The sequence below is a fragment of the Quercus robur genome, chromosome 6 (genome assembly GCF_932294415.1).
Source record: "Quercus robur chromosome 6, dhQueRobu3.1, whole genome shotgun sequence".
In the NCBI taxonomy this organism is placed as follows: domain Eukaryota; kingdom Viridiplantae; phylum Streptophyta; class Magnoliopsida; order Fagales; family Fagaceae; genus Quercus; species Quercus robur.
This window is the reverse complement of record NC_065539.1, coordinates 10,597,234-10,620,245: the sequence shown is the minus strand read 5'-3', so window position 1 is coordinate 10,620,245 and position 23,012 is coordinate 10,597,234. Positions and strand designations below refer to the sequence as shown.

Genomic DNA, 23,012 nt, shown 5'->3' with positions numbered 1-23,012 from the left:
ATATGCTAATTGACTTACAAAACTCTTGATTATAAAATCCTATTATTAATTTTTTTTTTTCAAAAGAAAAAATACAAATAATAATTAATAAATTAATGCTGAGGGAGGACTCTCGTCTCGGCCCCTAATCAGGTATTGTCCTCTTTGGAAATGGCGTTGAGCCTTAGTCCTCAAGGATTTGTTCAATCCCACATTGGGGAGAGACGCTTCCCATTCATGCCTTATAAGCCTTTGTCATAAGGATGAGTGTACCACTACAAAGATTAAAAAGAGAGAGAATAATTTTTCCTTTTTTTTTTTGGCTAGGCAGTTGCTTGCCATCTTCCTTTGCAGTTCCTATTCTTCAATATCTACTCGAACATGTGAGAGAGAGAGAGAGAGAGAGAGAGAGAGAGAGAGAGATAGAGAGAGAAGGTGGAGCAGAGTCTTTTTGGAGGTTTTATATTTTTTTTGGGGCAGTTTGTGTGAAGGTAGGATACATGGAAAAGGTGGGTAAGGTGATTCTAAGAAACTTGCCTGAGAATGCTATAATTTTGTCGGGCATGTTTTTAGTGGGAGTTAGATATGTATTTTTACTTGAGTATCCTTTAATTTTGTTTCTACTTAAACTTAGGAGTATTGGGGGTATTTTGGAACCAAAAAAAAATTCAGTCCAAACAAGGAAAGCCCTTTAAATAGTAGTATAGATATATATAGTATATGATTATTTATTTTGTTATTGTTTTTCAAATAAAATATATATTTTATAAGATTATGATAAAACCATACAACGCACGAGTTTTTAACTAGTAATTAGAAAATCTCACCACGCTTACCCCACCCCAAGTGTGTGTATTATTTAATTTGTATATATAAAATTAAATTATTCATATATAATTTAAGCTTTTCTATACATATTATACTCCGTATAACTTACTACCGAAAGGTCCAAAACTCTCTCTCTCTCTCTCTCTCTCTCAGACCATGGTCAAGACAAAGCAAGCCCAAAAAAAAAAAAAAAAACCAAAAATGTTTTCTCCGGTTTACATGTATCTCCACTACCTTACTATGTCAGTTGGTAGCTCTAGGAATTTTTTTTTTTTCAAAATAATTCTTATAAAACTTAAATTATACAAAATTTAATAAAAGAAATTTTCATATATTGACAACAAAAACATTAAAAAACACACACATATACACAAATACATAAAATTTTACAATTTCTTTTCACGGGTTTTTTTTATTTTGAAATTGTTGTATGATAGTTTCATTATCAATACTACAAGTTACATTTCTTTCAAAATTTTAGTTCAATAAAAATATTCTTGGACTTTTCCATTTTGTTTGTAAGAGCCTAATATATGGTCAAGGGAACTTAAGTTTAAGGATAAAATTTAACTATAAATTTAGTTGTAGCATAAAGCTATAAGTCTCACTAAAAAATTAACATTGTAACATATTTTGAAAATTTATCTATAAACTTATTTTTCATGTATAATTTTAAACTACAAAAATTCAAAAATTAAACATTTAATTGATAATATAGTTATTGATCTTTGATTTTATTGATATTTTGCAAGTATGAAGAATATAAAAAGAAAATTTAATTCAACAGTGGATTTGTCAAAATTCAAATTTAAAAAAATAAAAAAAATTAAGTGAAACTGTAACCTTAATTTACAATCAAGTTTATTGTCAAATTTTGTCTAAAGTTTAATTACCGTTGGGTCTAAAAAAATTTAGAGTGGTTACAAATTTTTTTTAAGGGTAAGAAAATCATAAAAAATTTTAATTTTATATACAATAAAATTTTGTTTCCAGGTCAGTGGTTCTGTTACCCCGTCTTTAGCATGGTCATTAATGTTAGCTATCAATAAATATAAAAAAACTAAAAGTCATACGACCGCATAGCGCAGTGGATTAGCGCGTCTGACTTCGGATCAGAAGGTCGTGGGTTCGACTCCCACTGTGGTCGATGTTCATTTTTTACCTTCTATGATTTTGATTAAAAAATTAGAATTTAAAAGCAGTTTATTGAGGCATTGTTTAACTATTTCATGAAATACTAAATACTATGTAGTGCAAGTATTACATGTGAAGGGTCCAAATCAAAAGTTTGAAACATAAAGTATAATTTAATCTAAAACCAATTACTGCCAATTTCTTGAGGCAGTTTAATCAAAATTTTTAAAATTTAAATGCAGTTTATTGAGGCATTGTTTAACCATTTCATGAAATACTAAATACTATGTAGTGCAAGTATTACATGTGAAGGGTCCAAATCAAAATTTTGAAACATAAAGTATACTTTAATCTAAAACCAATTACTACCAATTTCTTATGTAATCTTCATTTTTTTTTTTTTTTTTTTTGACCAAAGGCGATAAAATTTTATTAAACAATAAAAAAAAGTACAAAACTACTTAGTAAGAAGAGTGTCAGAAGCAAAAAGCCTACGCAGAGGCTATGATAGCTACTGGGCTCAGAAAAAGAAAAAAGAAAAAACAAACATGAAAAGATCCAAAGCAAGATGTGTGTACAATTACTACTACACAGGACAGAGAGCTACCATGTGCCGTTGATACTCCTCAAGGAAAGCAATCGCTCCACGGTGGATCCCAGCAGGGTGAGGCCGAACTTGCTCAAAGTGGACCTTATTGCGAGCATTCCACAGGGACCAGGAAATCATAGCCCACGCTTCCAGCTCTTTCTTTGGAAGTCTACCCATCATCTGCCTAGTCAGTAGGTGAAAACATGAAGCTACGGAGTTGGACTTCTGAATTTTGCCTCAGACGTGGGACCAAGTGCACCGAGCAAACGGACACTCCCACAGGACATGGCATGTTGTTTCATCCTGTTGACCACAAAAGCCACATTTGGGGTCAACTTGTACTTTCCGCCACCGAAGATTGACCCTAGTAGGCAGGATGTCAGAGCAAGCACGCCAAATGAAGTTCCGAACTTTCGGGGGAGTATTAAGGGACCAAACCTTGTTCCACAAGCCCTTATCCTGGTTAGCAAGAGAATGCTCCCCAATGGTTGCATTGGAAAGACAAAGTGCAACATGGTAGGCGGATTTGACCGAGAATGTTCGACTCTTTGTCTCAATCCATTGAAGTTTATCTCGTGTTCGTGCATCCTCTAACTTAATCCGCAGGATATCATCCCTTGTGGAAGCATGGAATAGTGACTGAATCAACGGTCTATTCCACTATCTAGTATCAACATCAAACAGATGACTAACCTTAAGTGATCGGTCCGCTCCAGGCTTGAAACTAGGAGGCCGTAGGAGCCATTTATGACTCTCTATGCCAACAGTTTCGCCATCACCAATCTTCCAGGCAGAACCCGTAGTGATGAGCTCTTTTGCTTGAAGGAGGCTGTGCCAAACAAAGGAGGGGTTGCTACCCAATTCAGCATCCATAAATGAGCAGGAAGGAAAATATCGAGCTTTATACACCCTATAAAACAGAGAGTGGGACCCCTGAATAAGGCTCCAGCTTTATGTAATCTTGTTATCAATGTTTACTCTTTCTCAAAAAAAAAAAAAAAAAAAAAAAAAAAATCAACGTTTACTTATAATTCCTATTTTAAAAAACGTTTACTTATAACGTTCATATAAAGGCGTCAAGGTTGTTTCAAGCACTAGAATTTTTTTTTTTTTTTTTGAGGAACATAATTAAAATGCTAGACAGCTCCACTGTATTGCTCAGCAAGGAAAGCAAAGGTCTGTGCCATTAAAATGACAAGGGACTAGATGCTAATGGCCTTTTAGCCTATCACCACCTCCACCAGTATACTATAGGGTCTAATCCCTGACGTCTTCATTTAAGCCGAAAAGACAAAGTACTAAACAAAATAATTGATCTTGTTAATAGTTATCCATAAAATAATTGTTATTAAATTATTTTAAAAAAATTTTGACATTATTTTTACAAAAAATATAAAAAATTATTTAAACAATTAATTAATTTTTTTTTTGTTTTTTATCTTTTTCAATAAAAATTTTCTTAAAATAGTTTCTAAACGAATGCTCTTAGGACATTTGATCTATTAACATTTCCTTCTCCAAAATAATTAAGGACAGCTGGACAAAGCATTAAAGAACCCAAAAACAGACTTCCTAGCTATTTCTTTTTTATTAAGCCTCATTCAAATGCTCAATTAAAAAGATAGAAAAGGCTAGAGGGCTAGATGCCTATGACCTTTTGGCTTATTGAAAGTTGACACCTCCACTGGTATACAATGAATTTTGGTCCAACAAATGTTTAACAAACTTCCCGTCATGTTCTTCAGGAAACGATGCTCTAGTAACATTGCAGCAGATGGTCTCTCTGCAGGATTTCTCTTCAAGCAGCACTGCAAAAATTCCCTGCCCTCAGATGACAATGTTTCAGGTATGGGGGGGGCATCGTTCGCTGCCCTGTATGCAGCTACAGGCTGCATCAAATATGATAAATGCAACTTAAACAAGAGGGGGAAGATCTAACTGCAAATAACACGATTAATGCAACTCCAACTATAATATACCATCCACTATAGTAAATCCAAAGACAGCAGACAAAAGCTACAGCTGAATGCAGAAGGCAAAAGTTGCCAAAATTTGCCAAACTTTACAGAACTAGGTAACAACATGAAATAATAAGAAATGTAATCCGATTACCACACTTCAGTATCTCCTATGAGTAGACAACGACATTACAATGCCACCAGATACATCATAAACATATGCCACAAATGCTCGTCCCTCCTCCATCATGGGTGATAGAACCCACATGAGAAAGGTGGGAAAATCAACTCTGAAATTGATTGATATTCTGCTACTAGCAGGCAAAATTAATTTGGTCTATTTTGTCAAACGTAACACCTTTTTTCCTCTGTATCAATTCCATAAAACAGAGTACAAGATATAGAGATACAAGAAACTATTTTAGGAAGCTAATCTTCGTCTATACAATATTTACGGCTACAATCATGTTTTATCCCTTGAGTGAAGGGATTCCTAAATCTAAGATTTCCATAACTGGCTAATTGCGGGACTCACGCCAACACTCCCCCTCAAGTTGGTGTGTAGATATCTCTAACACCTAACTTGTCAAGTGAGTCATTGAAGTTCTTACTGGAAACTGCCTTGGTAAGAATGTCAGCTAACTGATCTTCAGATTTAACAAAAGGAAACTGAATAATCTTCTCTTCCAGATTCTGTTTGATGAAATGTCGGTCTACCTCCACGTGCTTGGTGCGGTCGTGTTGAATTGGGTTGTGAGATATGTTGATGGCAGCTTTGTTATCACAGAATAAATTCATTGTAGAATCAGGAGGAAAACCGACCTCTGTTAGCAAACCTCTAAGCCAAAGAAGCTCACATAATCCTTTCGCCATGCCTCGGAACTCAGCTTCAGCGCTGGACAATGCCACTACCTTCTGCTTTTTAGTCCTCCATGTAACTAAGTTTCCTCCCACAAATGTAAAGTAGCCTGAAGTAGACTTTCTATCCAAGATATTCCCAGCCCAGTCCGCATCCGTGTACCCTTCAATATTCAGATGAGTGTTCTTGGAGAGAATTAGTCCTTTTCCTGGTGATGACTTTAGATAGCGAAGAATTCGAATTACGGCACCCATATGGTCTTCACTCGGATTATGCATAAATTGGCTTACCACACTTACGGCGTAAGCAATGTCTGGACGAGTGTGAGATAAGTAAATGAGCTTCCCCACTAGTCTTTGATACCTCACCTTATTGGCTGGCACCTGGTCCGAATATTCTCCAAGCCTATGGTTCTGCACAATCGACGTATCCACAGGTTGACACTCTAGTAATCCCACTTCCGTCAATAAGTCTAGTACATATTTCCGTTGGGAGAGGAATATGCCTTTTCTTGACCTCGCCACCTCTATTCCCAAAAAATACTTAAGCCCTCCCAAGTTCTTCATTTCAAATTCAATAGACAATTGTTCTTGTAGCCTCGAGATCTCATCGGCGTCATCCCCCGTAATTATCATATCATCCACATAAACTATTAATGCTGTCACCTTGCTTTGTCGATGTTTCAGGAAGAGAGTGTGGTCAGAGTTACTTTGGCGATAGCCATACTTCTTCATAGCTGAACTAAATCGGCCAAACCATGCTCGAGGTGACTGTTTTAGTCCATACAATGCCCTCTCCAATTTACAAACAATTCTGGTCCCAGCTGATCCTGTATTCCGCCATCCTGTATATCCTGGCGGAATATCCATGTATACCTCCTCATCAAGGTTGCCGTGAAGGAAAGCATTCTTCACGTCGAGTTGATGTAGTGGCCAGTCCAAATTTGCTGCAAGAGATAGTAAGACTCTAACGGTATTCAGTTTAGCTACTAGTGAGAAGGTTTCTGAGTAATCTATGCCATATGTTTGGGTAAAACCCTTCGCCACAAGTCTCGCCTTGTATCGGTCAATTGATCCATCAGCCTTGTATTTTATAGAGAACACCCATTTGCATCCCACTATTTTTTTCCCTTCTGGTAATGGGACCAACTTCCAGGTATTATTTTTCTTTAAGGCTTCTAGTTCTTCTTGCATTGCTTGTGCCCAGTCTGGATTAGATAACGCCTCCTCAACACTACTGGGAATGTGGCAGGAGGATAGTGTTTGAGTGAAAGTCTTGAGCAGCTTGGACAGACCTTGAGTAGATACATAATTTGCAATTGGGTACTTAGACATTCTTTCTTCTTCATCTGGGCTGTATTTGTTCGGTGGTTTCCCACGATTGTGTCTAAAAGGCAACACATAACCAGTAGAAGAATCCAAGATATTAACATGTAAAGGTGCAGTAGGAGTACTTACCTCAGGGACATTCTCAGGAGGAGAAGGGTCTTCAGGTACTGAGGAGTGAGGGGACTGAGGGTACTCTGTATTTTCTGGTTCTTCATTTTCAGCTTCTTCATTTCCAAGTTCTTCATTTCTTAACTCGACATATTCAATCTCTGGTGGTACCTCATCTGGTTCAACCTCTCTATTTCTAGTTCCATGCTCACCCACGGGGGCCATCAACCAATTCGACTCTTCTACTTGAGTCTCCCCCTGAAGGGAAGAATTGGATACCAGTGAAGGATAGAAATTCTCAGACTCAAGAAATGTAACGTCCATGGTGATATAGGTTCGGTTGGTAGTGGGGTCATAGCACCGGAAGCCTTTTTTATGTAAACCATATCCCAAAAATAAGCACCGAATGGCACATGGGTCCAGTTTGGTACGTTGATTTTTGTGGAGGTGGACAAAAGCAACACACCCGAAAATTCTAGGAGGAAGCATCAATATTGAAGGAAGGGATACATGAGTAGAGAGGATTTGTAAGGGGGTTTTAAAGTGTAAAATTTTAGATGGCATACGGTTGATTAAGTACACGGCAGTAGCCACAGCATCCCCCCAATGGCAACTTGGCACCATTGCTCCAAGGAGTAGGGCACGAGATGTTTCCAAAATATGTCGATTTTTCCTCTCGGCGACACCATTTTGTTGTGGTGTTTGAGAGCATGAGGTCTCATGGAGGAGGCCTTGTTGTTGGAAATAGGCCTGAAATCTTTGGTTGATGAATTCGCCACCATTATCGGAACGAAGAATTTTTATCTTGGAAGAGAATTGAGTTTGAACCATGGCATGAAATGCTTGAAAAATGGTGAAAACTTCATCTTTGATTTTTAGATGATAAAGCCATGTCATTCTAGTACAATCGTCGACAAAAATTACAAACCAACGATGACCAGAGGAAGTAGTTATTGGGGATGGTCCCCACACATCGGAGTGTATCAATGCAAATGGAGTACTAGTATTAGTTTTATTCAAGCTAACTGGATAGGGAACTCGTTGGCTTTTAGCCTTGATACATGTATCACATTTAAAGTCAACATTCTGTAAACGGGCAAATAAAGATGGGAGTAGATGCCGGAGATAGCCAAATGATGGGTGCCCCAAGCGCCTATGCCATAGCCAAATTTGCCGTTCGTGGTTATTGGTTTGATGGTGCGTGTGATTTGCTTTGCCTGGGCTGAAGTCATCAAGGTAGTACAGTCCCCCCCTCTTAGTACCACGCCCAATAATCTCCTTGCTGAGAACATCCTGAAGAAGACAAAAAGTAGAGTATATTAGTACAACACAATTAAGTTCTTCAGTAACTTGACTCACAGACATCAACTTGTTGGAGAGAGATGGAACAAGAAGTGTGTGAGCTAGAGAGAGAGAGGGAGACAGGGGCACGGTTCCAGCCCCTGTGACTGGGTAAGTTGCCCCGTTAGCATTGGCAATGCAAGTCCTCCGTGGCTGAGTTGTGTTGGAGAAGTCATTTGGATCAAATGTCCTATGATCCGTTGCTCCGGAGTCGATAATCTAGGCACCATCATTCCAAGTAGTAGAGCTACAAAAAACTTGACCACAATTACCTTGATCTGGGGTTAAGGTAGAAGGTTCAGCCACGGGAATAAGAGATAGTTGAGGTTCAACCGCGGCCACCGCTGCTCGACCCGGGACGTCTTCAGTTGTAGGAGCATCTCTTTTCTTTCGGGCTTGTAATTCGTGCCACCAATCTGGGTAGCCATGTAATTTGAAACAGGTTTCTCGAGCATGCTTTGTACTCCCACAGTGAGTGCACTTATTCCCACTAGGATGACCTTTGGATCGCGAGGAGGACCCAGATTTCACGCCTTTGATGGCCATAACAGCACCACTAGCCACTGTTTCTGCTCCCGATATCATCACAGATTGTCTGAGATCTTCCCTTCGAATGTGAGCATATGCCTGCTCAATTGAAGGGAAAGGTTTCAGGCGAAGAACATCGCTCCGAACATGATCCAATCGATCATCTAGTCCGTCAAGAAAAGTGTATACGTGCTTTTCCTGTAAAATGGAGTTGTAGCTTTGTATGTCGATTGCACATTTCATTGGATTCGGTCGACGAAAATCGATCTCTCGCCACAAACCCTGTAGATCGTTATAGTATTTTTCTATAGATCCGCCTGCTTGTTTCATTCGAGATACACGACGTCTGAGCTCGTATACCTGCGAGGTGTCAGTTCCATCGAAGTATGTTGTGGCAGCAGAATCCCATACCTGCTTAGCCGTTGGGTAGCGAATAAAGTTCACGACCAAGGAGTGGTCCATGGAGTTGATCAACCAGCCTTTCACCATGGCATTCTCAGTGCGCCACTTACGAAAGGAGGGGTCGGTTTCTGGTGGTTGGGGGTAGTCTCCATTGATGTATCCCAGTCTGTCTTTTCCTGAGATGTACATCTCAACAACCTGGGACCATAATCCATAGTTGGAACCATCCAACTTGACACTGATTGGAACCATCGGGGAATCAGTGATGGGAGAGGAAGAGGTCTGGACCCTTGACAAAACCTCTGTCATTTTTTATGTTAGATTATCAAGGATGGTTTCGGTGGAGTCAGCCATGGAGGCCGAGCAAAATCTTGACCCCTGCCTGATCAAAACACAGGGAACCCAAGATCATGCTCTGATACCATGTCAAACGTAACACCTTTTTTCCTCTGTATCAATTCCATAAAACAGAGTACAAGATATAGAGATACAAGAAACTATTTTAGGAAGCTAATCTTCGTCTATACAATATTTACGGCTACAATCATGTTTTATCCCTTGAGTGAAAGGATTCCTAAATCTAAGATTTCCATAACTGGCTAATTGCGGGACTCACGCCAACATATTTTTTCTTATTACCATTAAACATTTCTAAGATGAACTCCCGATTCGGTGGACATGCCAGCCATAATCATCTCATAACTTCAAAAACATTTAAATAAGCACACACTGTTCTTCATCGACATCTGATAGCATGGACATGTTACGTGAATTATAAGTTTTATTGATTTACTTGAATTACAATGTCGCTTAACTTGATTTATACAGAAAAGACAAATCTAAATATTGAAAAGAGATCATATATGAAATCTAAATAGGACTGGAATTATATATATAATTTCATAAGTAAATGTTGTAACAGAAAGATTGTGGTAAGATCCACACATAAATTCAGTCCACCTCACTTAAATTTATCACAACACTTGAATTGTACTTAATAACAAACGGACTACAAGTTTCATTACATACATGCTGCTATAAACTTCACTTTACCACTACAAAATTAGCCACTAGTTAGTGACCAACAAGTACACTGCCAATAAAACGTAATTGGCAAGGGGCAGTGCCAAAGTGGGAACTGCTTCAAGGGGAGCCCAAGAAGGAAGGTATGAATTACGAACATCAGGGAAAGGAGAGGAAGGAAGAACTTGCACATTATATATTTTTATCATAAATATTGTGTGCTTTTTATTTTTATTTTTTTGGTTCTCTAGGGAAAAAACTAAATTTCCAGGAAAACTTTTAAGAGGAAAAAAAATAATTCAATCAACACCCCCTTGATCCTGTAAGCATAGCTCTTCCATCACATCATTTTGAATTACCTCTTTTCACAGCATTTCCAGACAAGACAATAAATACCAAAACACATTTCTGATTAAAAAGTTTGTGATCTGTTGTTTTTGCATAACAGAGGAATTGAAGGACATCATTTATTGATTTCTTAGCGCATCAAATAACAATCCAAAAAGGAATTCAGGGCAAATTTTTTTTAATTTTTTTATTTTAACACTCTCATTCTGTTAGTGGGAAAGCACATCCATTCGGCATAAATGAACTGCTTGAACAATGTAGCTTGACCTTACCCTCATTCAGTCATTGGTAACTTAGATGGGAAAGACATGTACCAGAGCAGCTAATGCAAAACAACAATCCAACCAAATAAACCTTTCAAAAACTGAATACAATGAGGTCTTATTGCACAATCTTTTTTTTTTTAATCAAAATTTAATTTGAAATATGCAAAGAAACATCAACTCCTATTGTAATACTGCAGGTTGAAAGTTTCATGATCAATAAAGCATATAAAGAAACGGTAGGTACGTACCCTTCATACTCACTCCAAGGAGGTTTTCCAGTGATCATCTAATCTAATCTAATCTAATACTATATATAATAGCAGAAGCCTTTAACCACGTGCTGAAACGTTAGCAAAAATGCTTATCTAAAAAACTGACATGTATAGAGTTTAAACGTTACAGTTATGCAGAAGCTAGAAGCCTCAAGAACAAGAAGTAATATGTTACGATTGGGTCATCTCTATGGAGACGTCCTCTGCCTCAGTTAGTTGTGTGAGTAGATCAGCCAACTCAGTGGCTCACTCTTTGGCTAGATTTGCTAAAGGAGTTGAGGATGAAATAGTGTGGTTGGAGGAATCTCCCCCACCAGCATTGGAAGCACTGTATTTTGATTCATTATAATTTAATGGCAATGACTTCACTTTCAAAAAAAAAAAAAAAAAAACTGACATGTATAGAGTTTAAACTTAAAAAAACCCGGACGGTGTGTTTGGAGTGGTTCATCTTCAGACAGTAACCTGCTTATCAAAAAAAAAACGCAAGCCCTTTGAAAACGCCAGCTGCTTTTCCACAGAACAAAAGGAAAGAAAAAAAACAAAAACCCTAAAATCCAATCCGTATTTTCCGATCAAAATTCAGACTCACTCAAACTAGCGATACTTCGCTGCACCTTTAAACACACAAATCGGACTTGCGTGTTTCAACCTATCAAACAGACGAAAAATAAAACTTCTGCAACAGTGAAAACCTCTGCGACGGTGGAAATCTCTGTTCGTTCTCTACAACAGACGATTTAGAAGCTAACTCGTCTTTGCTCTTCAACAACAAACGATTCAGAAGGTAGACATTTTCCCCCTTTTTAGTTTTTTCTATTCAGTTGTTGTTTCTAGGGTTTCCAGAAAAAAAAAAGGGGTGTAGTCGAAGGTAGGCATTTTTTCCCCTTTTTTTCCTAATTTCTCATTTATTTTTGCAATTTCTTGAATCCTGTTTTGTTCGATTGCAGTATAAATAGACGAAAAGTAAAACCTCTGCAAGAGTGAAAACCTCTGCAACGGTGGCAACCTTTGTTCGTTCTCTGCAACAGACGATTTAGAAACTATCTCGTCTCTGCTCTTCAACAACAAACAATTCAGAAGGTAGACATTTTTCCCTCTTTTTTTGTTTTCTATTCATTTGCCGTTTCTAGGGTTTCCAGGGAAAAATGGGTATAGTCAAAGGTATGCATTTTTTCCTCCTTTTTCCCTAATTTCTCATTTATTTTTGCAATTTCTTGAATCCTGTTTTGTTCGATTGTAGTATTGATTAAATTTAGTTTTAGTTTGGCAGATTTCTGTTTAGATTGTATTTTTAAAAAAAAAACTAAATGCTTGGAATATACAATCGTCTTTCTTGTTTTCCTTTTTTGATATTTAATTTTATTTTTATTTCTCTATTGAAATATACCTCTATTGATATTTATTTTCATTTTTTGATTTATTAGAAAGTAGGAACTGCTTTTATGTTTTGTTTACCTATTTATGTCTTTGTTGGTTTATTTTTGAGATATTTTACTTTGTAATCTTGAGGGTTGTATAACTGCTAATTACAATTTCAAGCCAGTTTTGAATATTTAGTTTGTGGTCCTTAGCATAAAGTGTTTCATGTACAGCTTTGCAACTCAATGAACTGCTCAAATGTATTTTTAAATTGAGATCCATGGAGGAGTGTACCAACTGTAGGTTTCACAATAGTAACATTTTGTAATACAGTTTCTAAAATTTTGAAACCTACCTAACTTTTAATGGTTGGTTATCTTTTAAACTTAATAATTAAATTATAATTTTTGGGTTTTTTGGTTTTCTCTATTACCTGTTCTGTTATTTGTAAGGGGGGTTGAGAGTGTGGGATTTTGAATATTTGGTCAATGTTATTTTTTGTTTACTTTGAAGAGTTTGTTAATGACCATATTTATGAGATTGATTCTTTAAGTAACATGCATGGTTTATGTGAAGGTACAATTTACCTGCAGTTACATTCTTCATATCTATTTGGTTCTTTAATCTGTTTCTTCAACTGTTTTTTTAAATATATTATTATATTTAGGGATTCTAATCGTAGTATACTTTTGAAAGAAAAAAAATTTGTTATAAATTTTATTTTTTAAAACCTTTTTGTATAATTGATACCTGCATTTGTAATTAGTGTTTTGCAGAAAACAGTCTTACACTTCTTTTGTTATAAAGACATTTTCTTTGTTGGTGTAAAAGCAAAGCTTTTTTGGTTGATGTGCTCATCCAAAAGTATGCATTTATAGACTTTCAATTACTATTATAAGTGTGACGAAAAATATTAAAATATAGCAAGATGCTAACTTCTGTTTTTGGCTTGACTTTTGTAATTCATTAGATTGATTAGAAAAGCTTTGAGGAATTAAAAAGCTTTTTTCGGTTTTTGAAGTGGGCCTTCAGTTTTATTTGTGTCTACATAATTTCAAAATCATATAATTATGATACAATTTTGTTTCAGTTTTGATAAAGTAATTTAAATTGAAGTATTTCATTGAAGTTGGTATTGTCATTGTAATTCTATCATGTTCTATCATGACTGATAGTTTGTACCTGTTGGATGAACATTTTGTGGGTTTGGATGGTTGTTTATGATGTAATCCATAAGAATTACCCCATACTAGCTTCTTATCTTAGCATTAAAATTTGATTTTCGGATTTTAATTCAGATTTCAAGTTTCAAAGAATACATCTGAATTAATTCTATCTTTACACCAAATTTCATGATTTTAAACATATTTAGCACACTCACTTCTATTCTTGCCTTTGTATTTTTCTTCTTAGTATTTTATTTTACTATTGTTTCTCTTCTGATTTATTGTTTTGATTTACTGGAATGCTTACTATTATTTTTTTAAATTTTCCTTCTTGATGTTTATTTCAAAATTGTTGTATTAGACTTGGTATCTTTTATTTTTTGTACTGCTCAGGCTATTAGGTTCAGTTTATTGGCAGTGTTTTTAAATTTGTAATTGTTGTTGTTGTTATCTTTACTTATTTTGTATAGTCATTTGTTTTAATTGTGTATGTCTCATTCTTAGTATTAATTACTTTATTTTTAATTATTTCAGTAAACTGATAGTTTTTTGTTGTTTAATACAAATAAACCTGCCATGTTTTGTGTTTTCAATAGCATTTACATTCTCACGTTCTATTGTAGGTTTATCATCTCTGTTTTGGATTTTAAGACCTTTTTTTTACTATTCAAGAAGAACTACTGAATTAAATAAAGAGGTTAGTATTGCCAAATTTCCCCATTGTTGCTTTTATTTAGATTAGTATCTTTTTATCATTTGACTCTTAAAACAGATGCTAAGCCCAAATTCCCCTTTGTTGGTGTTATTTAGATTTGTATCTCTTTATAATTTGTTGATGCTTGATTAAAAAAAAAAATTGAACAAAAGTAGCTTTGAGAAGATTATTAAATATGTACTCTTTCACTTTTAAAATAGATGCTAATTTTACTTTTGTTTTTCCATCTTATAATAGTAAAAGAGAAAATGGAAAATGCAAGTTTAGAACGACAGAAAAGACGGATGATGATGTTTGAAAAGCGATCCAAAAAAAAACAGTATGAAATACAAAATACTTTACAAAATGAAGTTGCTGAAGCTAGAAAATACAGGAAAATAGTCATTGCTGAAAAAAAAAAAAAAAAAAAAAAAAAAAAAGGAGAAACAAAATGGTAGTCAATCATGAAAATTGTTCATTACATTCACCCGGTAATGCTATTGAACCTTGGAATTTTGGCCCACCTTCTTATGTATGTAAGCATTGTGGTGCTGTGTTATGGTATGAAGAAAGGAGTGTAAAATCTAAAAGGCCTAGAATTCCAATGTTTTCTTTGTGTTGTATGGAGGGTAAGGTGAAGTTGCCTTTGCTTAGAAAAACACCTCCTCTTCTTAATGAGTTATTAGATCCTCTTGGTGGACAACGATCTAAAACATTTAGAACTCAAATAAGGAGTTATAACGCAATGTTTGCAATGACATCTATGGGTGGCAAGGTGGATAATAGAGTTAACGATGGTAGAGGGCCATACATTTTCAGACTTAACGGTCAAACCCATCATAGGATTGGAACACTTCTTCCTAATAATGGTGAGGACCCACAATTTGCACAGTTATATTTCTATGATACTGAAAATGAAGTCCAACATAGAATGAATGCCTTTAGTAGCAGTACAGTTAATAAAGACCTTGATCCATCTATTGTTGATGCATTGGTCCAAATGTTTGATGAGTCAAACAATTTGGTGAAGATATTTCGTATGTCTAGAGATCGTTTCATAGAACGTGATATTCATCATTTAAGATTACGTCTTATTGGCTCACGAACTACAGATGGAAGAGAGTACAATCTTCCTACATGTTCTAAAATTGTTGCAATTATTGTTGGCGATATTGGTGTTGATAATGCATTTGGTGATATTATTGTGGAATTAAAAGAAGGAGGGTTACATAGGATCAATGAGTTGCATCCATCGTACATGGCATTGCAATATTCTCTTTTATTTCCATATGGTGAGGATGGCTTCAGGCTTGACATATTGTACAGAAATATAGATGAGACCAGATCTGACACAAATGACTTCGTTACTATGAGAGAGTATTACGCATTTAGATTGCAAGAGCGGGATGGTGAGGGACATACATTAATATCTGGTGGCCTATTATTTCAGCAATTTGATGTAGATGCCTATACATGTATTGAGGCAATAAGACTTATGTGGGTGAAAAATAATCAAGAAAAGTTGAGGATTGAACTGTATAATGGATTGAAGGATGCGGTTATGAGAGGTGATACCACCCCTGCATCTGCTGGAAAAAGATTTGTTTTACCTTCAAGTTTCACAGGAGGTCCAAGGTATATGATTGAAAATTACCAAGATGCAATGGCAATTTTTAGATGGGCTGGCTACCCAGATTTGTTCATTACCTTCACATGCAATGCAAAATGGCCGGAAATTGAGCTTTTCCTATCTAGGAAACCTGGGCAAAAAATTGAAGACCGACCTGATGTGGTTGCAAGAGTATTTAAGATAAAACTTGATCAACTTTTAAACGATTTAAAGCATGGTCAACACTTTGGAAGAGTGATTTCTGATTCCTTTTGGTGTTTATAATTACTCTATATTAATATATTTAACTTGCTGTTTTGGTACCAGTTGTCTATACCGTTGAATATCAAAAGAGAGGCCTACCTCATGCACACATATTGCTTTTTCTACCGTTGATTCATATTACTGAATGTACAAATGTTTCTTTAGAACTACCTTACTGAATGTACGTATGTTTCTTTAGAAGAGTAAACTGAATGTAAACAGAATGTACTGTTAAGTTACTATGACTATATTAGTGCTTTTTAAGTATTTTCTTTTGGTTCAAACACAAGCTTCTGATATGTGAGTGTATATTTATGTTAAAGCTCCTACTATATATTGATCATAGATTAAGACAACTGCTTCTATATTTTTCTATTATGTCTTATCAAAACAGATTTCTAATTTATCTCAACACATTGTGCTGAACTATGATTTTTAGCCTGAATGTACAAATAAATATGAATCAATATGTTGTTACAGAGTGCTGTAGCTTGGAACATTTGCTTTCAAAATATATAGGATCATGGACAAAGTAAAAAAAAAAAAAAAAAAAATTGCATGATGCCATGAAACTCTGTCCTTAGAATCCTTAAAACTTTTGTGAAAAAACCATATTTTGTTGTGAGAGAAGTGCAACTCAAACTTCAAGATTGATTTAAGAACAAATCAGAAACATGTTAATTCAATGAAAACCTGAAAGAAGTTTCAACTTCAAAGATAGTAACTTTAATTTTAGAATCTCATGGGAGTCTATTACCTCCACAAGTAGCATTTACTTCAGTTGAAATAGAATGTTACAAAAAAAAATTTCTCTTTGATTTGGTTATGAGCTAAGTAGATTTGATTATCTACTGAAGATGGAAGCACTGGTCATAAAAGAATACCGCTCCAAATGCTTCAATCATATAATTGTTTTTTTCTTTTTTCTTTTTTTTTTTCTTTTTTCCTTTGATTTGTATATGAACTAAGAAATTTGAGTTAGTTTTGAGTGTTTTGGTTGGATTAATTAAACAAACAAATTGATAACTAAGTATCATACACACTTTACAACAATTTTTTTTCTTTAAAAAATTATTTTATTACACAAATTTCTCTGCAACTTATGAGATTTCAAATGATCCCGTGCATTGCGCGGGTTAAATACTAGTTTCAATACTAGTACAACCCAAACTCCAAATATCTACAGCAAGAGCAAGAACAGAACTACAACAATGATCTGCATAAAGATCACGTTTGAAGATCTGCAGAAAGACAATGATCTCAATAGGAGAAGATAAGGTCTATGACAAATTGATGTAGCAGCAAGAAAATACCTCAGGAGCCATCCAGTGATAAGTTCCCTTAACAGAAAGATTAGCAGCTGGTCCAGTAAGCTGTGCAACTAGTCCTAAGTTACTTAAGCCCAATATTAGAAACATCAACTAGAATCCCAGAAAGCAAATTATTTATAATGGCAAGTTGGCAGCAACAATTCTTTTTATTGGTAAGTTGGCAACAACAATAAAAGAGACCAAGAATGGTAATAATGATGAACATGATGAGACACCAACTTATAGAATTAGGTATGACCGCTAACCCAGGTAATCACCCATATTTCTTTGAATTATCCTCAGCTCATTACTGTGGCCACGGGGTAATTAGCTACTGGAAATAACAACAATGTCCTACCAAAGAATTCACTAATTTAAAAGCATCCACCTAAATGCTTGAAGTAGGGAATTGAATAAAAAACACGGAAAGAAAAGCAATATTACTAATTGTAATATTTTACAGGAGCATTCTTCACACTACACTAAGGATTACACTACACAGATTCTGCTTTCTCGTAACAGGGGTCATGCTGATGTCATGACCAGAGTCAATCACAATTGAACATTTGAGCATGACCCCAGTTACGAGAAAGCAGAATCTGTGTAGTGTAATGATGTCACAACCATAGAGTCAATCACAATTGAACATTTGAGCATACAAATGTCAAATTATCTACTTTTTAAAAGAAAGTTATCCAGAAGTTTTTAAAATCTTTAATGAAAAAATAGGAACACCTAGGTGAAGTCAAGAAATTTTCTCACCAAAAGTTCAAGAAGATTATGGACTGCTAAGGTGAATCCATAATCAGGAAGAAAAATATGATGCAGAAATACCATGTACTAGATGTAAAAGGAAGAACGACTACATTAAAAGATAAACCATTATGCAAGATAAAAATCAAAATAAAACATGATACAATAATAAAGAAGAAGATGAAAAGAAAACAAATTCACATGTTTAGTCAGCCCAAAATCAGCAAGCTTGACAACTCCAGATGAATTAACAAGCAAATTAGCCCCTTTGATGTCCCTATCAACACAAGAAAAGAAATAAATTCCAAATGTCAAATAAAGTGTCATATTAAGCAAATTAACCACAATACTAATGCCACACTGAAGAGATAAATAGAAATTTCACAAACATAAGTGTTAAATTCTAATTTGCAACACCATGTAGATGTTTCAACAAACCAAATTAAATGTGAATTGTACCTGTGAATTATATTTTTGCCATGCAAGTAAGCCAACCCAGAGAGGATTTGGCGAGTAAAATTGCAAACAACAGACTCTGTAATGGCTTCATAATGTTCTCAAACATAATTATTGATTGAACCAGGATAAACATACTCCATATATATATGAAACCGGTCATTGACCTGGATATGCATAACAGTAATTTCATACATTGCTTCAAGGATACTACTGTAAACAATGTTGAGAATGTCTAAACATGAAACTGGGAGAATACTCACTATTTCACTACCATAATACTGTAAAATATTTGGATGATTCAGCTGGCTGAGAAATTTGATTTCCTGAAACCAATAATAGGAGTAATAGATTCATGAGGCTAGAAAACCAAATAAATAATTTTAAAAACAGAAAGAACCCTGTTAATTATAAAGATAATTTACCAAAAGAGTAATAATAATAACAATCATGCTAATAATAAATAAATAGGAAAATTTATATATATAGAGGAAAATTTAAAGCTCAACATCAAAGAACACGTCATACATACTCCCAAGTCACAGAGAACAAAGACAGCAGGAAACAGATAAGCATTTTTTAAACCAAACTTCATAAAAAAATTCACTGGCCAAACATCAATCAACTAAGATACTTTTCTCTTCTAATGAATCACATCACATGGATTAGGATTGTTCTGAATAATTACAGAATCCAAGAAATAAAAGGTGCCTTCTACAGAATCCTACATATTAACAAGAACTCATTATCTACATAAAGTATAATATAAGATCCTTATCCGCATAATGAAAGCAACAACTATGAATCTATGATAAAAGGAACAGTTAATAAAAATTAATAGATTATTTTTGCTAAAAACTTTCTTTTTTGAGGAACTACCTAAGTTAGTTTTCTTTTCTTTTTCAATAGGAACATTGCCAATGTTATGCTCTCTCTTTTTTCTTTTTAATTAGAGTTGTTAGATTAACTCAGAATTTTTTTTTTTTTTTGGGAGTTGTTTGTTGCGCGGGGGGGGGGGGGGGATCACAGTTCTGTACCCAAACTCTAAATGGTATAAACAATATATATGCTTTAAGAAAAAAATTAAAATTTGGGGGTGGGGGGGGGGGGGGGGGGGGGAACCTTCAATGTGACTTTGCCACCGACTCCAAAGGTTTAACCCCCCCCTTGGGGGAAGAGAGAGAGAATGTGCAGTCCTTAGAGCAAGGATTGCATGACTAAATACATCATTGTATGCAAAGCACATAGAACAGATCCTCTATTCAAATAAATCCTCAGGTGAGCAAGGAGAAAGGGGGCTCAAGTTATATAGGCTTGCTCATGTATAATAGAGAACTTATGCAGAATCTTCAAAGCCAAAATATTAATTCATCCACATTTCTCAATGAGGAAAAATTTTAATGTGAGAGTCCTGGGATTTGACGGCAGACTTAAAAGGCCACAAGAAAAAGAACACTAGTAGGATGACAACCTCAAATGCAAAGTGTGTGTGTGTGTGTATTTATAAAAAATAAGAAGGATAACTGATAATGCATGGGATTGAGGTACTCTTAAAGGCTAAAAAAATGAAAAACATTTGTTTCAATCAACCGGGGAAGTTCCGAAGTCATAGAAGTACAAAAGTTCACCAAGAACACAGACATACACATGTAAAGGAAGGCATTGTCCTAATATGATTTAAAAATTAAAAAAAAAAAAAAGATAATGCTCAGGATTAAGGTATCCACACCATATACTGCAAAACCTTCCTAGTGAAAATTGAAAAGATAAATAAATAGATAAAGAGGACAAATTGCCTCAAATTATTTGAATTTGGTTTCTTTAATGGGTTTACATGGAGTGAAAGGAAAAGCTTTTTACTTGGTGCAAAAGATAAGGAGTTTTCCTTGGCATGGAAGGAAAAAGAACTCCTTATTGAAGAAGCAATTGGATATTCCTTGTCCATCAAGGAAAAATTAGAGTCTTATAAATAAGTATTGTTGCAAAGGGTTCAGTGGCTTTTGCCCAAGGGTTATCCCACAGAGGGTGAGGAGAAGACTCTTAGAAGAATATGGAGTAGCTTTCTTCGAAGAGTAGTTTGACTGTTTATATATTTTTGTGTGAAAAAGTTTTTGGGTGCATTAGGGTTTTGGGATTGAGTTTATGTGTGTCAGATTTATAAATTAGTTTGTGATTGTGAGAGGATTTGTTTATATTTGTGAGTTTTATGAGTATCATTTGTTGTCTTATGTGGTTGTTTTAATTTCCGTTATAGCCTTATAGGGAAAGTTCCCAAAGATGGAAAATTAACAAGCACACAAATACCAATCCCAGTAAAATCATATATAAAGAAATATAATGTATGGTCCATTAATATGCCCATGCAATAATTAGCCTAAGCATAATTGCACCTGCTGGGTCAACCATTACCAATGTTCACATGTTCGAGTTCCAACTATTCATTGCATTCATATCTACCATAGTTTGTCCACAAAAGCTTTGTGCTATTTGAGGAAGTGGATGAGCTAATGGTTGCCCTATTATGAGGAAGAAGATATGGGATGCAAGCTAAACCTTTTTTTTTCACACATATATAATGAGCAAAGGAGATCAGCTTTGGTGCAATGGCAAGTGCCTTCCACCAAAAGCAAAAGCAACAGGTCGTAGGTTTGAGTTTAGGAATCAGCCTCTCCAAAAAATTGAGGGGGAGGCTGCTCACCACAACCTCTTCCAGATCCCACAAAAGTAGAAGTTTTATGAGTTTAAAATATATTGCCAAGATATGTTAGCAAAGAATTCCCTAAGATAAGAACAAAAGTAAACACTTTGCGGCAGCTATTAGCCCATGTTGGTAGCATAAAATTAACCATAAATCAAAATCAAGACAATTCATACCAAGATCTTTAATCCTTACTAAAATATTTCCTTAAACAAATCAGGACAAAGGCTTGATATGTTTGATAACAATATGTTATGATCCTAGTATCCCACATGGATTAAGTATTTATAAGATCTTGGGTACCATCCCATTGCAAGTCGATTTTGTGGTCGAGTCTTGGAGGGGAGACCTAAAGACTAAATTAAAAATGGTTTTTACTAAGTCATTGAATAACTGATAGGTGAGTGGAGCCGCAAAAAAAAAAAAAAAAAAAAAAAAAGAGAAAGGGCAACCATCGGGTCATTGTTGATAGAGTGGGCCGTTGTGGATGTTAGCTACAGAGCGTGGGTCCCACATGGATTAAGTCTATGCTTAACAATGTGCTTATAAGCTCTCGGGTACCCTTCCCTTCCAAGCCTGTTTTCAAGGGTGAGTTCTACCCATGGATTCCTAACACAATATATGTAGTTATAAAGCAAACTAGTAGTGCAACAAATTCTGGAGAATGACCTGCTGTAACTGCATTATACACTCTGCAGATCTTGGGTCATCAGGAATTAATACAACTTCCTTCATTGCACATAAAGCTCCAGTTTCCCTGTAAGAAAAGAGTAACTGTACTAAAGAGTTTGCTGCAGGTAAAGAAACTAGCATAAGAAGTAAATCAAGCATACCTGTTGATGGCAACATAAATACGTCCAAATGCACTGCTCCCAATATGTTTTCCTTTAAGCCATTGACTATTCATCGGTACTGACTCCAATTTAGCTATAGGTTGGGGAGTAGGAGCAGATGGTGAAGGCATGGCTGCTCCCAGAGGACTGTGAAGGGAAGAATTATTAGAACTGAATGCAGGTACTGACTCCGATTTAGCTATAGGTTGGGAAGTAGGAGCAGATGGTGAAGGCATGGCTGCCCCCAGAGGACTGTGAAGGGAAGATGTATCAGAACTGAAAGCAGTGTAACCAAAGAACACAGGGGGATGGAGTCCCGGAATCATTTCTGCTGATGGTATCTCTCTTGAGCTTTCAGAGCCATTTTTCTCTGGATTCTCCTGCCTACATGACTTATCACGATAATCCATACTCTTTTTCACGTCTCTTGTTTCACAGCTAGCAAACTCACTGAAATAGAACATGTGGAAGGTTAGCTCAATTATGGTGAACTACAACTAATAAGCCAACATAAAAAGAATCAATCAAAATTCAGAACATTAAACGGTGACGAAAATTAGCATGTTTTCCCAACAGGTCAACAAATAAGATGCAACTGACATTCATTTAACGTAAAGGAATCCCGTGGATGTGCTTTTATGCACATAAGTTATGCAGTTCACCAATCAAAATCCACACTTCTGGTTATCAAACTCACACACACAATTTGCACACAACCAATCCGTGCTTGATTTAGCTATTATAAACAAAATACCAATTGATCACCAATTCACCTTTGCAAAATCAGACAAAACAGTAACACAAATTGACAGGAAAGTATAAAAAACCAAAGCTGATTATTCTACCAGGAAAAAAAATGCCTAAACTTGTAATTTTTTTTAAAAGTGTATATATATATATAGAT

At 35.4% G+C, this 23,012-nt stretch overlaps 1 protein-coding gene and 1 non-coding gene across 2 annotated transcripts; one reads left to right on the top strand and one right to left on the bottom strand.

Annotated features, from left to right (window-relative positions):
- Positions 1-1,880: 1,880 nt before the first annotated feature.
- Positions 1,881-1,954, top strand: TRNAR-UCG (transfer RNA arginine (anticodon UCG)). Its single transcript has one exon. It is a non-coding gene; the product is annotated as a tRNA-Arg (tRNA).
- A 15,135-nt stretch (positions 1,955-17,089) lies between these two features.
- Positions 17,090-18,671, bottom strand: LOC126732707 (mitogen-activated protein kinase kinase kinase 5-like). Its single transcript, XM_050435697.1, has 3 exons — positions 18,323-18,671; positions 17,372-17,431; positions 17,090-17,299 (listed from the first exon to the last, which is right to left on the bottom strand). Exons 1-3 carry the CDS (start codon positions 18,446-18,448, stop codon positions 17,195-17,197), a joined length of 291 nt encoding a protein of 96 aa, XP_050291654.1. The 5' UTR covers positions 18,449-18,671; the 3' UTR covers positions 17,090-17,194.
- Positions 18,672-23,012: the final 4,341 nt, after the last annotated feature.

Excerpts from the sequence above, each read along its gene's own strand:
- LOC126732707 (XM_050435697.1), bottom strand. The coding sequence starts at position 18,448 with ATGACACTTTATTTGACATTTGGAATTTATTTCTTTTCTTGTGTTGAT. Across the intron at positions 17,432-18,322 it reads ATTTTGGGCTGACTAAACAT|CTTACTGGACCAGCTGCTAA; the intron begins GTGAATTTGTTT and ends CTAGTTGCACAG. Across the intron at positions 17,300-17,371 it reads ATCACTGGATGGCTCCTGAG|ATCTTCAAACGTGATCTTTA; the intron begins GTATTTTCTTGC and ends GTCTTTCTGCAG.